General features: G+C 40.2%; 1 protein-coding gene across 5 annotated transcripts in view; it reads left to right on the forward strand.

Annotated features, from left to right (window-relative positions):
• Positions 1-17,360, forward strand: part of kdm4b (lysine (K)-specific demethylase 4B) — a 479,312-nt gene that overhangs the window by 208,028 nt on the left and 253,924 nt on the right. For all 5 annotated transcript variants that reach the window (XM_043720917.1, XM_043720921.1, XM_043720919.1 and 2 more), the window contains one exon: positions 13,682-13,819. In XM_043720917.1, the coding sequence (XP_043576852.1) occupies positions 13,682-13,819 (138 nt within the window). The remainder of the gene's footprint in view (positions 1-13,681; positions 13,820-17,360) is intronic.

The raw sequence follows: 17,360 nt of genomic DNA on the forward strand, positions 1-17,360 counted from the left end.
GAGTTGCTGATGCAGAATAATTCATTGACTTTCTAAGTACTGCATTAAAGATGAGTGCAATGATGTTAAAGTTTTGTTAACAACAACAGTTTATATTTATGTAGTGCCCTTAATGTAACAAAATTTCCCAAAGTGCTTCGCAATGACATTGTTAGCAAAATATGAAGCTAAGCCGGTTAAGGTCAGATGAGCAAAACCTTGGTCAAAGATGTTTGCTTTAAATGGGGAAAAGGATCTTAATAGGGGAAAAGCAAAGTAGGGACATGGAGAGGAATAATGACCTGAATTCCAGAGCTTGGGACTTGGGCACCTAAAGAAATGGGCACTCCGTAGAACAGTTATAATTGGGATTCACAAAAAGTCAGAACTAAAGGAGTGCAAATATCTGAAGGTGTGTCAACCTAGAAGAGACTGCAGAGACACCATTTACACTTCCTTTGATGGAATTTGAGAATAAGGATGAAAATTTGAAAATTAATGTTATTTTGCTCTCCAAATATGGATGATGTTCCCAAGGTCATATTCATTGCCAAATGTTTTTTGGAACCATATAGGATTCTTAAGGAGCTTGACAGGATAAATTTGGAGTGGAGAGGGCATAGTTTTAGAATAACCAGGTGCCAATTTAAGACACAGACGTGGAGGAATTTCTTGAGGGTTGAGTATCTTTGGAGCTGCTTTGGAGTACTGTGTGGGTCGAGTCCTTATGTACAGAGGAACCTTGATTATCTGACTAATGCGGGTGGGGAGTATTTTGTGGGATAATCGAATGCCAGATAATAGTTTAGCCAAGCATGGGGACTTTGCGATCTTGCCGGATAATCTGAAATTTGGATAATCAAATGCGCTGGATAATCCAGGTTCCTCTGTATATAGCAAGGCTGAGATAGGTTCTTGATCAGTCGAGAAGTTGAGGTTTACAGGGAAAAGGGCAGGAATGCCAGAGCAGCCATGATCCTGTTTAGTGACTGAGCAGGGTTGAGAGGCCAAGTGGTCTACTCCTGTTCCAATTCCTCATGTTCTTGAAAGGGCAGGACTTGATATTAAATATTTCAGCATACAGTATGTTCAAGAAAGATGAGAGAGGAATGAAAGGAGAGAGGATGGTCTAGAGAGGTGAATGACAGCATTTATTTGATTTAGAACTAAGAACTAATAAAAACATAATTGTACTCCTGGTTATATTCTATATGTTAACTCGTAGACAAACTATAGAGGAATACATGGAAATTTGAGTGTGATTTAGAAACCTGCGATCACAGCATCATTAGGTATATTTTGGCCATGGGAAAAGAGTAATCCACAGTTTTCAAATAAAAGAAATTCAACTTCAATAATGTGAGAACCGATCTGGCTTAGGTAAATTGGAATCAAAGATTAGAAGGCAAAGTAGAATTGAAGGTAGTCAGGTATGTTGTCACCACAGGAAAAATAATATGGCAAGCAATCCCAGACTGCCTAGGTAATATAAGTAATAGAGAGCAAGATCAAGCAGATGCACTAAAAACAAAATACTTGGATGCTGGCCAGAACAGAATGAAATGCATCCAAAGATACAGAGAGTAGAAGTATGGAGACTCTAGTCATAATGATGCCACCCTTCTTCGATGTGAGGCTGGTGCGAGGAGACTGAAGCATTGCAAGCTCTTGTTCAAAACATACAAGATTAAACCCAGCAACTACAAGTTGGTCAGTTTAACCTCTGTGAGGGAAAGCTCTTAAAAATGATCATCAAGTGGACAAATGTGAATTAATGAAGGAAAGTCGACATGGATTTGTTAACTGCATATCACATTTGACTTGTTTGAGTCTTTAGTTAAGTTAACATTGGGTTGATAAGTGTAATTGGTTGTCGCTTGCATGGAGTTACAGCAGGCTTGACAGCAGAGTTAAATATGTGGAATAGGGCTAGTAAATGGATATGTAATTTGCTGAGTTCCATGAAACAGTGATGAACAGTTATTTTCACAACTGGAGGAAGGTATGTAGCAGGGTTCCCAGAGGCTAGGGTTCAGCCACCAGCCTTTCCCAAATAACCTTAGCTTGGTTGTACCGTTACAATTTAAAAATTTGCAGATGAGACAAATCTTAGAATTATTATGAACTGCAATAAATTTTCAATGAACATCCAGGTTTGTGGAATGGATGGGCAAACAGCTGATTAAAGTTAATATAGGGAGGTATAAAATGATCATCTTGGTCCAAAGAACAAAATAAAACGTGCAAGACTGAAGGCTCTGCCAGAACTGAGGTATCTGGGGTTATCTACACACAAATCACTGAAGAACTGATTGAGAAAATAGTTAATCCTTCATAAATAGGTGTGTAAAGTAGAAAAGTATGGTAGTTATGATAGGCCTGTATAAAACATTGCCATCTCATCTCGAGTATTATTTTGAGTGCTGGGCAGCACACTTTAGAAATAATGTAAAGACATTAAAGTGACAGAAAAGGTTTTCAAGAATGACTCCAGGGCTGCGTTACCTGGATAACACACTGGAGAAGAAAAGATTGAGACATGTAGGAATATTGAGGAATGCTAATGGGGTAGATAGAGAAACGTTTCCCTTTGGCAGAAAAATTGGGAAACACAGGCCACAGATTTAAAATAATGGCAAAAGAAGCAGTGGTGACATTTATTATAATCTCAGCCAATGGTAATATTGGACAAGTCAGCATGACATTGGCTTGATTGATCCTCTATTTTTTATTTGGTTACCGTGGTAGGGTTCGTCACTGAAGCATTCAAATGAGGCTGCATTTGAACAGTAGAAAGTAAGGTTAATATACAAGAGAAAAAAAAACAAAGTTACATATCAAAAGATCTTAACACAAGCTGCAAAATACATTTTTAACCAGGTCTTCAATGTTATCATTTTACAGATACTCTATTTCAAATAAATCCTAAAATAGAACATATAATACACTTTTACATTACACAAGGAGAAAATCATCTATGTAGCGACTGGTAAGGATCTGAAAAACACTGTCTAAGGAGTATGGTGGTAGCAAGGATAACTTGAACCTTCAAAACCGATTTGAATAATTTTTTGAGATGGAAAGGTTTGCAGGTCTTCAGAGAAAAAGGAGGGATGGTGGGCCGAAGTGTCTTTTCACTGGAGATATTAGAGTGGATGACCATACAGAATGTAACCATTTGTGAGGGGCCTAAGCCTGTAAAGAGGAACCTTGATTATCCAAAGGACACGGGCGGGGAGTATTTTGTTCTGTTAAATCAAATGCCGGATAACATAGTTAGCCAAGCATCGGGAACTTGCGAGCTTGTTCGGATAATCTGAAATTCGGTTAATCAGATGCTGGATATTCGTGGTTCCTCTGTTCTACTTGTTATAGAATGCCCAAGCCTGACCTAGCCACTGTATATTAGGTCCGGGTCTGTTTCTGATGGGTGTCACTGTCAAGATGTTAGATCATCTTGGAAGGTCAAGAAAAGGTGGCTGAATATTTGGTGTTTCAGATAATCATGATTTGATTATTTATTTGCTGTGTATTGCCCTAAGGCTTCATGTCTACAAGGTCCCTTTATTTCTCTGACTTCGAAACTGTCAAGCTAATTGTTAATAGAGCTGCACAATAGAATTGTTTGTGAATAGCTCCACTTCTAGGTGCATGACAGAGAAGGTCATTGATGAAGCTGCTGCACGTGGTAAAGATATCTTTTCTAAGGAACATCTGCAGTGAAGATCCATCTAAGAACATCAGCCGTTGCTCTTTACACCAGGAATCACTTCAGGCACTGGAGGATTTTGTTTGATCCCAGTTAACCTAATTTGCTAATGATCCTTTGCAGCTGTATAAGCTGAATGCTGATTCTTAATATTAGTAATATCAACCTGTATTGAGGAGCTCTTGTGCAGTGGTAGTGTCCCTACCTCTGGACCATGAGACCTGGGTTCAAATCCCAGATGCTCCAGCAGTGAACCATAACATCTCTGAACAGGAGGTTTTAGGTTTATTTTTATTAACTTGTATTGAGGAGCTCTTGTGAGGTGTTGGTAGTGTTCTTCCTTCTAAGCCAGGAGTCCTGGGTTCAAGTCTTATCTGACCCTATGGTGTGTCATGACATCTCTGAACAGTTTGATTAGAAAATATCTCTATTTGTATTGAGCTCATGTGGTGCGGTAGTAGTAGTCTGCCAACCTCTGAACCAGGAGACTCCGCTTCAAGTCCTGCCTACAGCAGAGCTGTGTCATAACCAGGCCTGGACGGGTTGAGTTTTTTAAAAAAAAAAGCAAAGTTATTGTATAAATGCAAGTTGACATGTTCCATTTGTGTAGTAATTTTATTAAGATAAAATCTCTGAAGGTACGTCATGGATGTGTTATAAAACAATAGTCACATGAGATAATAGAGTGGATGACCATACATTTGGTCAAAGTAGTAGATTTTAATTTGCATCTTAAAGAAGGAAAAGGATGCAAAGAGATTTGGGAGGGAATTTTGGAGTTTGGAGCTAGGGAAATGCAAGCAATTCTTTAATTAGTAAAATAATTAAAATTGGGAGCCAAGAGCTCAAAATTACAGGAGCATAGAGACTAATGTGCTGTAGTGTGGAGGGCAGTGTAGAGGTTAGGAAGGGCCCGGGCTTTACAGGAATCTGAATACAGAATGCAAATGTTAAAAGGTGCAGTATTGTATAACTGCACACAGGTGTTTGTCAGTGATCATGAGAAGAGCAGTAAGAATTATGGACTATAATAGATCAGTCTGAGGGTAATGGCTCAGTGGTATTTGTTCAGCAATAGCCTGCGAACTGATACTCCGTTTAATTTCCTCCAGGATCATTTATCTCGTAGCCTTATAACCATGTTCCAAAATTGGTAAAAAAGCTGAACTTAAGAGGTGAGGTGAGAGTGACTGCCTTTGACATTAAGGCAGTATTTGAATGAGTGTGGCATCAAGGACCCCATACAAAGTCATTGGGGATCAATTTGGAAAACACAGATTGGAGTCTCACCTAGTTGTTGGAATCCATTACAACTACAATATGCAGCATATGCTGGAAACCAGCATTCAGAAAATGTAACTTTCTGAATACGATCTGTTCAAAGGGAGCTACATTTGAGTATTGGTTATGTGCAGTCTGTCCAGCACCGAGAGGGATTGATGCCAGACTTTGGGCACTCAGGATAATTTGGGGGTCACTGAAGAGGTGTTCAAATCAGTGTGTGTGTGAGTGTGTGTAAGATGTAGGTAGACTGACGTGACTTTTTGTGATCTATAACTTGTGGTGTAATACCTGTGTTAGCTGCTGTAGCATATGAATGAGACATGGGTCAGATATTATTGAAAAGCTCGATTAATTTTAAACATGGCTTCTAAAATGGAAACTACAATCACAGGCACTTATTAAGCAGTTCTGACGTTCTGTAGCAAGCTTCCTTCAGTGTGCCATGCTGCAAAAGGATTCAGTAAGATGGAGTGTGAGATCATTTTATCATAAGGCCACATGCCATAATATGCTAATGACATCATTGGCATGTCCCTTGAAGGTATAACGGACATCTGTCTTGAAACATAACAAAAACAGTTAAGATGTATCAAAGAAAATTGACATTGAGCTTGGATATATGATAGAGAACTAATATTTTAAATGAGAATCCATAGATGTGAAAACAGTTGAAATGCTAAAAAGAGAATTCTCCAAATTATCAGTCTTTTAGTTGAAAAGCACACCAGCTCCAGTTTGGGTAGTACATGAAGTTACAACTCAGTGAAGATTGGGGAAGATGTTGTCACCCCTAACAGGTTTCTGTCAAGATCTTGATATTGTCTACATTAAACTCTTGAATTTCACTGACTTTGCTTACAAATAAATCTTTCTTTAATGTGGCCCATTTTTAAACAGAGATGTGATTTCCCTGAGATATGGTATTGCCTGTAACTCAAATTTCCAAGATCACCTGATTTGTAGCATCTGTTTTAAAAGCCTATGCGTCTAGTTTTTAAAAATATCGACTGAAAATTCAAAATATGACTCTGTACTGGGGAATGACACAAGAATTTCACAGAAACTCAAACCTAAGCTGCAGTCAACCTTGAGGCTGGTTTGGTTGAGGTGAATGTGTAATTTTAAAATCCTCCTTTCACTCACTTCCCATACCTACTGGAGAATATAGACAAAGAAGCCAAATGATGACAGTATCAGCTGTAATGACCCAAGGCCAATAGCTATAAGATGTTTTGTGATGTTTTATTATATTATAGCTATAAAGATAACTTACTAAATGGAAAGTGTATTATGGTGACCTGGACATTTATTTGAAAAACGGTAAAGTAGCTTGCTTACCTTGTGGGCAAGTAGTTTGTCATACAGCCTTCCTGACTGGTTACTACATTGCTTTCCAATTTGATATCCTCTTTTATTTATAGTCATTCAGAACCTCCTTGAGGTTCATTGCTGGATCCAGTTCTAGACATACCAACTTACTTTATATTGTGTAACAACTATAAGTAATGTATTACAATGAAATCTATGTAAAGCTAATTCAAGGTGTGTAGGCATTCCAGCACACACAGCACTTCAAAGTTTGTGAGAAGATTTGTAGCTCAGGTGCTCGTTGTTGTGGTTCTGTTCGCCAAACTGGGAATTTGTGTTGCAGATGTTTCGTCCCCTGTCTAGGCGACATCCTCAGTGCTTGGGAGCCTCCTGTGAAGCGCTTCTGTGATGTTTCCTCCGGCATTTATAGTGGTTTGTCTCTGCCGCTTCCGGTTGTCAGTTCCAGCTGTCCGTTGCAGTGGTCGGTATATTGGGTCCAGGTTGATGTGCTTATTGATAGAATCTGTGGATGAGTGCCATGCCTCTAGGAATTCCCTGGCTGTTCTGTTTGGCTTCTCCTATAATAGTAGTGTTGTTGACAAGCAACATGAGTTTGACTGGGACAACACTATTATTATAGGACAAGCCAAACAGAGAACAGCCAGGGAATTCCTAGAGGCATGACACTCATCCACAGATTCAATCAATAAGCACATCAACCTGGACCCAATATACTGACAACTGCAGCGGACAGCTGGAACTGACAACCGGAAGCGGCAGAGACAAACCACTATAAATGCTGGAGGAAACATCACAGAAGCGCTTCTCAGGAGGCTCCCAAGCACTGAGGATGTCACCTAGACAGGGGATGAAACGTCTGCAACACAAATTCCCAGCTTGGCGAACAGAACCACAACATATACCACTTTTTTTTTACAAAAATGGAATCAATAGTTTTAAGAAATAAATTGTTCCCGTTGGTGGAAAAAAACCCCATTATAATTTAAATCAGTTTTTTGTGATTAGAATGAATAGTTTTCTGTCTGTGCATCAAAAGATGGTTACACATAGTTGGATCATTTGGCCTGATCTGTTTGTACTGGCTCTTTGCAAAAGCAAATCACCTGATATCACTGCCTTGCCCTTTCCTAATGTCTGAAAATATTTCTCTGTCAATAATTATCCTTTTTTTTCAAAGGTTTCAGTTGAACTTGCTTTCACCACACTCACTCTCGGGCAGTATTTTATAGGTCCGAACCCTTCACTATGTAAAGAGTCTTCTTTCACTAATTACCTTAAATTGACACCCTCTGATTCTCAATCCTTCTGAGAATGACTCAGGGAACAATGACTCTTTATCTACTTTGTTCACAGCACTCATGATTTTGAATGCCTTTAACAAATCTCCTCATGATCTTTTCTTAGGAGGCAAGCCCCAACTTTTTCAGTGCATTGATGTAACTGAATTTCCTAATCCCTAGGATGATTCTAATGAATCCTCGTTGCACCCTTCACACCCTTCCTAAAGTGTATTGCCCAGAACTAGACTTGATGCTCCAAATGAGCCTGACTCAATTTTTCATACAGATTTATTTTTATTTCCTGACTGTTTTTACTTCATTTGCTTGCTTATGAAGTCCATGATCTTGTAGTCTTTATTGACCACTTTGTTAAATTGTTCTGATGTCATCAACTAGAATTTATACTTTGTTTTTTCTGCTCTGTACAGCATTCTGCTAATATAATGTAATATGATTGTTTTGCGCATTGTTACATGTCACTTGGGTAGTGTGCTAAAAATCAAAGTCAAATGTTCCCAGAGTTGATGTACTAGCTTAGAGCTCTCAGCCAACCAACCTCCTTCCCTCCCGCTGCAAAAAAAAACCCCAGTCTTGTGCATGCATACACTTGCACATGCGCACACATACCAAAAGAACAAGGGTGATACGGGCAAAGCGATTCCTGTTTTGAGAGCCACAGCTTACAGCAATAGCTGAGGAAATAAAAACTGTCTTTCTTCAGGCTTGAGATACTTCGTATTATAGAGCAAAACTAGTTGTTTCTGTAATAACAAAGTGAATGGGTAAGGCAGTAGTGAGTAGCATGGTGGTTAGGGCTGATGAGTATGTTGGGGAAACATGTTAAAAGTGTATTGATGGAGTAAAGATTTGGCAACCAGTTCATGCAGGATTATTAAGAGTGGAGGGTGGGGGAATTTCGAGAGCGAGTGAAGGAAGGTATTGCATACAACAGGAGTGTTAATGCATGAGCTTTGTGGGAGGTGGCTGTGAAAGGAATAGAGTAAATGGAGGTAGCAGAGAACAGAGTATGACACTTAGTCTTGCAAATATAGTCTGGTGGCATGTCCTCTGCTGTTGCTTCATTGGGAAGAGGATTCCCCTCCTCTCTGAAGGGTCTTGAAGTCCATCTCTGAAAAGTGTGGTGCCAGTCTCCCCTTCTCTGACATAATTTCTAACTCCTCCTATTTCTGAACAGAACAGTTGCCTAATGCTAGTTTCCTGCAGCTGTGTAGTAGATTTGGAAAGATGGTATAGATACAAAAAGTACTGGACATAAGATGGATACTTGGTTGGTTCACGAAGGTGCATCGTGGGAAATTGGACACGTTGCTTGCCATAACAGTAATAACTAATGCGACATGTTTGGCAAGGTACAGTGAGGAAATGTGCTTAACCTCAGTGACCATCTCTCCACTAAAATTTGGTCCAACTTGGCTCTTAGCTAAAAAGGATGTAAGATTCAGCCCATAGTTTCTATGTTTGGTCTTGCACACTAGACAGACAGTGTTGATGGGATTTAATGGCAATGTGTTTTCAAAATTTCAATTCACCCACAATGGAGAAATTAGCTATCTTCTCCCTTTTTAAAGAGTATCTTTCGTGCTTGAAATGTACAAATGACAAGCTGTAGTGACATGTCCTTGCTTTCAATGCTGTGAAGAAAGACAGCTGTACTCAAATTTAATTAAATGATAATAGAATTTAATTATATCATTGTCCATGTTTTGCTGAAGGCAGCATGTTAAGTAATCTGAATCCCTTGGGTAACTGGATATAACTACACATCATTTGGTGCTACTTTCAGTCGAATAATTAGATTGCATCGATGGTACAACTATCTGTATGAGCACAGGGCTCAGTGCTAAGTTTGGTGCTGGAATTGGTGTGGTTTAGGTGTGTATCTTTAGTTCACTGAGAAACAGTTGTACTGAAGTTGTAATTTAAATTCAGAGTTGGGCCTGACCTAGCTCTGGATTGCAGTCTTGATTGGAGCAGACTTTTTTAACACCAAAAAAAAAATTTGCAATTTGGACAAACCATTTAGTTTGATTAACTGAGGGGAGGGGAAGTTGGAAGTGGAGATTCCTCCCTGAATGGAAAATGTTAAAATGAGAGTATGAACAAAGAAACCTGGGACTATGGAACATAATTTTCTGAAATTGAATGGAGAATATCTTTCTTTAAAATAAGACGAGCTGTTGTATGAGAGATATTTTGATCAATTGTGCAGATGTGTATCTTTGGAACAGTGGGATTTGGACTGGACTTCTGGGTCAGTCTGCCGTAGGTCATCTACAGATGAATACAATATGGCCACAAGAGCCCTTTTTCAAAACATTTGACTGTGAATTGAAAGCTTTACTTGGACTGAAGGAAAGTTTTGGATGAAAGATTAAAGCTCAGGATTTCCTGTTTATGGGTGGGCAGTATAACCTACTTAGCCACAATACCATGTAGTTTTTAAAGAGAAGATCTGTTGCTCAGTTTATCAGCCTGGTCGCTCAAGTTATTATTGTCGTACACCTCTGGCCCAGAAGTAAGAATATTATCATTTTACCTTTTCTGTTTTGTGTGATTTATCTCCTTTTCTGCATTTGCTACATAAGGAAAAGAAGACCAATCAGCCCATCGACGCTGTTAATTGACAGCAGGACTGATTTACACCTTAATACCATTTATCCTTTGCACTATATCCGTTGACACTGTTGCTGAACAAAGATTTAATCATCTCAGTCTTGATACTTGTAATTGATCTTCAACATCCAGGGCCTTTAGGGGAGCAAGATCCTAGCTTTCCATTATCTTTTGTATTGGGAAAAAGTTCTAAAACACTCCAGAACAACCTAGCTCTAATTTTGATTGTATCCATTTGTTCTGCTACCTTCAAAAAATTAACTTCTCTTTATCTGTTCAGTCAAATCTTTAATTATTTTAAAGATCTCTTTGTCCCTTTCTAGAAATAATGGGCAGCCTCGGAAACCCTTATTCCTTTGTATCTCTGAACCTAATCTAATACTTTCTTTGCCAGCCTCGGTTATTCTACACTGCTTGAGCTCATCCAAAGTTCTGCTGATATCCTAACTCTCATTAAGTCTCATTCACCCATCACTACATTGCTGAGCAGATTTCATTGGCTAACCAATGTCTCAATTTTTAAAAATCCTTATTTTCAAATTGCTTCCTGATTTCACTCCTCCTGTCTCTTTCACTCTCTTATTTTACAAACATCAGACCTTTTTATTCTTCAATATTGCCTCTTGTGAATCCCGATTTTAATCACTTCAGCAGGTAGCTTTGCTCCCTTATTCTATCTTCCTCTTAACTTGTTTCTTTCTCCTCTTGTAATATACTGCTTAAAGCCTCCTTTGACTAAGCCTTTGGTCACCTATCCTTTCTGGCTTTGTAAGATTTAGCTTGACAATGCTCATGTGAAGCTGTTTGACTGCTTACTACATGAAAGGTGCTATTTAAATGTAGTTTCTTGTGATCACTGAAAATCCATCTGATTGCCATCAACCTTACCAAGATCTCCCTTTTTTGAACATGTATACTATTGGCCAGCTGAATCAGATGGATTCTGGGTGTATTTCAGAGATGTTTGAAAATTCAAACTGTTTCCATGTCTTTGTGCTGAGTTCAACTCCAATTTAAAAGAGGACTTGAAAACTTTTGATACAACAAGTAAGGATGGCATGGCGAAACGACAAGCTATATTAAGAAGCCAAAGAAGTGAAATAAGAATGAAATTAAGTCTTTACGTTGTGTGGTCTTCATTATCAGGCCCTATTTTTAGTGTCTGTGGCATGTGCTATAACTCAAGAATTGAACTTTTACAATTTTGCAGCATAGCACAGTAGCTAAATTGCTTTGTTTTGAGATGGGCGGCAAATTTTAAGAAGATAAGGCTGATAAAAGATGCATTATATTGCACGTAATATGAAGATGTCTTATCTAAAATATGTCACACAACTATCTGATGAAGGAGCAGCGCTCCGAAAGCTCGTGCTTCCAAATAAACCTGTTGGACTTTAACCTGGTGGTGTGTGATTTTTAACTTTATCTAAAATATTAACTCATAGTATCATCAACTGGACACATGTCTTGGGAAAGAATAATTTTCAAGCCGAAGCACACTGGTCAGAGCAGCAGCAACATTGCATTTGAGGATAATGCAAATTGTTTAGATGGAGTCCCTGAGCTTGCAACTCTTTTTGCAAAGACCATTTGGCCCAGTTTGTGGATTTAAAAAAAAAATGATTTGTATACCAGGAACTTGCCACAGGGCCTTTGCCTCCTCTTTCTCTAAAACACCCTTCAATCTTTGACATTTGAAGGCACTCAAGAAGACCTCATTGCCCCAACTGGAATTTTGTTAAAGGAAATGTCTGAATTGACCCTGCTGTCTCCAGAAAAGAACATTCAACCAGCTATAACTGGGAGAAATCGGAGTACTAATCACTAGTGGAATAATGACTTGGGCAGCAGACCAGCATTTGGACAACATGTGAATAATTTTTCTGAACTTAACATTTTATTCAGAAATTCATTTTAAATAATACTCTACAGAATTTAGTTTATTTTTCCTGGCTTAAATAGATTATTTGATGAAGGTTACAGCAAAGAAGTCATCCTATGCCAGATGTTTGAGCAATCTAAAATGAAATCCATTGGATCTTTCCATAATATGGTAATTTCTTCCAGTTTCAAGAGTTGCTCTACTCAATTCCCTTCATCTTCACTTGGGTTAGAACATCCTTATGTACTGCTTGCAGTTCAGGTTACCATATTATAAAAAGGATGCAGAGCCCTGGAGAGGGTGAAGGTAGGATTTGCAAGATGAAATCAGAAATATGTAGATATACAATTCAGAAGGAATTAGCAGCCATTTGGAGTAGAAGGAATTTGGGATTACAATGATGGATTTAGATGATGGAAGAAGGCTGAAGTGGAGCATTGGTGTGGACTGGTTTTGTTAAATGGCCTGTTTCTGCTGCAGATGTGCGGGTTAGGTGAATTGGCCATGCTAAATTACCTGTAGTGTTAGGTTCATTAGTCAGGGGTAAATGTAGGGGAATGGGTCTTGTTGGGTTGCTCTTCAGAGGGTTGGTGTGGACTTGTTGGGCTGAAGGGCCTGTTTCCACACTGCAGGGAATCTGATCTAATCATATCCTATGCAAATGCCTATATTGATAGGTATGGGAGTGCTAATTTATCTGTACATGTTCAATAGGACCTGATTCCTATGCTGGTGAGGTAGAAGGATACAATTAAACAACAATAGCATGCAACAATTAATTTTAATAAAATAATGTCAAAATTCCACACATTGTTTATTGGTTTTAGACTACTGGAATACAATATTGACTTTCTTGAACATCAGTAGCTTCAATATAACACACAAAGAAGTGAGAGCTGATATGTGCTTAGAACTTATGTTTGTTCTTTTACACAGTGGCTGTCAATTCTGCAGTTGTCAGCCAACTCCCAGGTGCTGACACCATTTCTCTGTGTAGTTTTTGCTAATTTTAATTGCATTTCATGGGAATTTCACTCCTCTTCAGAGGCCCATCCTTGAGCTGGCTTGCAGACTAGATTTTATGAAGGAAATAATTTTAAAATTGAAATAATTTGTGGATACAGCTTGTTTATTTTGAAGACTTCTGAATAAAAATGTTGTTTTGCTGTCTGGTATTCATGCAGCACGAGACTTGCTTGAGAATGCTATCTTTATGAATGTCTGAGTTAAAACAGTAGATGTTGATGAATGCCAGTATTATTATATCATATGAGCAAATAAATTTTGTTTGATTCACCAATCCAGGGCTATCCAAAGTCTATTTTATCAGCAGCTTCTTTAGCTGCCCCTATTTTCTTCACTAACATAATTTGTACAATCTAAATTGGGAATTTTGTTCTGCATGAGATTAATATTTCAAAGTAGGTGCTAGCATAATGGAAATACAGTTAATTGTTCTTAGTTTCTCTGTCATTTGATAGAGGAAGCAGATAAAGCCATTCTGAGCAGCATTGGAAATTGTTGCTGATCATTTATTTTAAGGAATGGGAATGAGGTTATTAGCTTTTATTTTCTTCGTTTCAGATTACGCAGGAGGCTGGAGAGTTCATGATCACGTTTCCTTATGGCTATCATGCTGGTTTCAACCATGGATTCAATTGTGCAGAATCTACTAACTTCGCCACGCTTCGCTGGATTGATTATGGCAAAATGGCTACCCAGGTAAGGAGTCAGCAGACTCTGATCTGGTTGCAATCCTAAATTATTTGGATTGCCTTCTGGGCATTTAAAATTATTTTATAGCGTCCAGTTATTAAAATGTATCACATGGCAATGGAATGCAGGTGAGATGTTCAAATACATTCACTGTTTGTTCTCCCAATTGTTTTACTTGGTTATCAATGACACTTCCCTCCACAAGATTTCTCCTCTGTTGGTCTAGAGAAATAAAACTTCTCCATCTATCCCATGCAATCAATGGGTGATTCTTGTTATGTAAGCAACTGATGTTACAACTAGACAAGCCATATCTCTGACAGAACCCTGGCTTGATAGATCATATTGTGATTTGTTTTTGTTTTCATGAAGTGGTTCATCACTGAAACATAAGGACATGATGCTGCAGATTTTACTTTAACGATGAGAAGAAGTTAATTAACAAAATAAATGATATTATAGAATAAACTAAACCACCTGTTGTAATGCCAATTCACAGATTTTTAAACGTAGAGTACAAGTGATAGGGGTAGATACAAATAATGGACATTCCTAGGGTTTGAACTAGTCTCCATTTACCTGCATTTTGGAGCAAATCATCAACTTGCCCGGGTGTGGAAACAACTTCCACAAAACCTTCCTGCTTCCAGGAGATTAACATCAAGTGTGATACTAATTCCAATTCCAGTGTTCAGTTTAATCTGCTGTGCTGGATGGTGGACTCAGAGTAGCATGGATCTTGCAAGTGTCCCTGAGATTGCAGACTGACTTTGACACCCACTCATTCACTTAGAGGCATAGAGCATGGTAACAGACCCTTCAGTCCAACCCGTCCATGCTGACCAGATATCCCAAACCGATCTAGTCCCACCTGCCAGCACCCGGCCCATATCCCTCCAAACCCTTCCTATTCATATTCCCATCCAATTGCCTTTTAAATGTTGCAATTGTACCAGCCTCCACACTTCCTCTGGCAGCTCATTCCATACACGTACCATCCTCTGTGTGAAAAAGTTGCCCCTTAGGTCTCTTTTATGTCTTTCCCTATATCTAAATCTATGCCCTCTAGTTCTGGACTCCCACCCCAGGGATAAGACTTAGGATTTTGTAAATCTCTATAAGGTCAGCCCTCAACCTTCGATGCTCCAAGGAAAACAGCCCCAGCCTGTTTAACCTCTCTCTATAGCTCAGATCCTCCAACCCTGGCAACATCCTTGTAAATCTTTTCTGAACCCTTTCAAGTTTCACAACATCTTTCTGATAGAAGGAGACCAGAATTGCACAGAATATTCCAATAGTGTCCGAACCAATGTCCTGTACAGCCGCAACATGACCTCCCAACTCCTGTACTCAATACTCTGACCAATAAAGGAAAGCATACCAAATGCCACCTTCACTATCCTATCCACCCGCGACGTCACTTTCAAGGAGCTATGAACCTGCACTCCAAGGTTTCTTTGTTCAGCAACACTCCCTAGGACCTTACCATTAAGTGGCTAAGTCCTGCTAAAACACAGCACCTGGCATTTACCTGAATTAAACTCCATCTGCCATTTCTGAGCCCATTGGCTCATCTGATCAAGATCCTGTTGTAATCTGAGGTAACCCTCAGATTACAACAGGATAAGTTAATGAGAATCCAGAGAAATATACTTTCTCTGGATTCTCATTAACTTATTCCTGAAGGCTTCCCATTTTCCAGCCATCCTTTTACCTGCGAACATCTGCCCCCAATCACCTTTTGAAAATTCTTACCTAATACTGTCAAAATTGGCCTTTCTCCAATTTAGAACTTCAACTTTTAGATCTGGTCTATCCTTTTCCATCACTATTTTAAATCTAATGGAATTATGGTTGTGGCCCCAAAGTGCTCCCCCACTGACACCTCAGTCACCTGCCCTGCCTTATTTCCCAAGAGTAGGTCAAGTTTTGCACCTTCTCTAGTAGGTACATCCACATACTTGATCAGAAAATTTTCTTGTACAAAACTTAACAAATTCCTCTCCATCTAAACTCTTTACACTATGGCAGTCCCAGTCTATGTTTGGAAAATTAAAATCCCCTACCATAGTCACCGTATTATTCTTACAGATAGCTGAGATCTCCTTCCAAGTTTGTTTCTCTCTTTCCCTCTGACTATTAGGGGGTCTATAATACAATCCCAATAAGGTGATCATGCCTTTCTTATTTCTCAGTTCTACCCAAATAACTTCCCTGGATGTATTTCCGGGAATATCCTCCCTCAGCACAGCTGTAATGGTATCCCTTATCAAAATGGCCACTCCCCCTCCTCTCTTGCCTCCCTTTCTACCCTTCTGTAGCATTTGTATCCTGGAACATTAAGCTGCCAGTCCTGCCCATCCCTGAGCCATGTTTCTGTAATTGCTATGATATCCCAATCCCATGTTCCTAACCATGCCCTGAGTTCATCTGTCTTCCCTGTTAGGCCCCTTCCATTGAAATAAATGCAGTTTAATTTATTAGTCCTACCTTGTCCCTGCCTATCTGACTCTCTTCTGTTCTCAACTGTACAATCTGATTGATCTCTTTCCTCAGTATTTCCCTGGGTCCTCTACAAACACTGCCCCAGGTTAGATTAATAGTTATAGCTGATGTTTTAAGTTTAATCAAGTGACATATCTCAAAAAACATATAATCAAGAAAGAACCCACTCTACTCACTACTGCAGACGTTCTGCAGGCCACTTAAAATGATTAACTTATCTGATTGTGTGCTGTGAACTTCACCCAAACAGTTCCTCCAAGATCAGTTGTGAATTTCGCTGTTTGTTAATTTTCCCAGATGCACTGATGTCCAGTGGTACATGAATTCAAACAACAAAGGCAGTACTGTGCAGTTCACTCTGGTTTCTTTCTCGCGCTCTCTCGCGCCCTCTCTCGCGCCCTCTCTCGCGCCCTTTCACTGTGTCTCACTGTCGCTCTCGCGTGCTCTCTCGCGCTCTTGCTGATTCGCTCGCGCTCTCTCTCGCGCTCTCTCTCGCGCGCGCTCTCTCTCGCTCTCTCTCTCTCGCGCTCTCTCGCGCTCTCTCGCGCTCTCTCGCGCTCTCTCGCGCTCTCTCGCGCTCTCTCGCGCTCTCTCGCGCTCTCTCGCGCTCTCTCGCGCTCTCTCGCGCTCTCTCGCGCTCTCTCGCGCTCTCTCGCGCTCTCTCGCGCTCTCTCGCGCTCTCTCGCGCTCTCTCGCGCTCTCTCGCGCTCTCTCGCGCTCTCTCGCGCTCTCTCGCGCTCTCTCGCGCTCTCTCGCGCTCTCTCGCGCTCTCTCGCGCTCTCTCGCGCTCTCTCGCGCTCTCTCGCGCTCTCTCGCGCTCTCTCGCGCTCTCTCGCGCTCTCTCGCGCTCTCTCGCGCTCTCTCGCGCTCTCTCGCGCTCTCTCGCGCTCTCTCGCGCTCTCTCGCGCTCTCTCGCGCTCTCTCGCGCTCTCTCGCGCTCTCTCGCGCTCTCTCGCGCTCTCTCGCGCTCTCTCGCGCTCTCTCGCGCTCTCTCGCGCTCTCTCGCGCTCTCTCGCGCTCTCTCGCGCTCTCTCGCGCTCTC

This window comes from Chiloscyllium plagiosum, chromosome 31 (genome assembly GCF_004010195.1).
Source record: "Chiloscyllium plagiosum isolate BGI_BamShark_2017 chromosome 31, ASM401019v2, whole genome shotgun sequence".
In the NCBI taxonomy this organism is placed as follows: Eukaryota; Metazoa; Chordata; class Chondrichthyes; order Orectolobiformes; family Hemiscylliidae; genus Chiloscyllium; species Chiloscyllium plagiosum.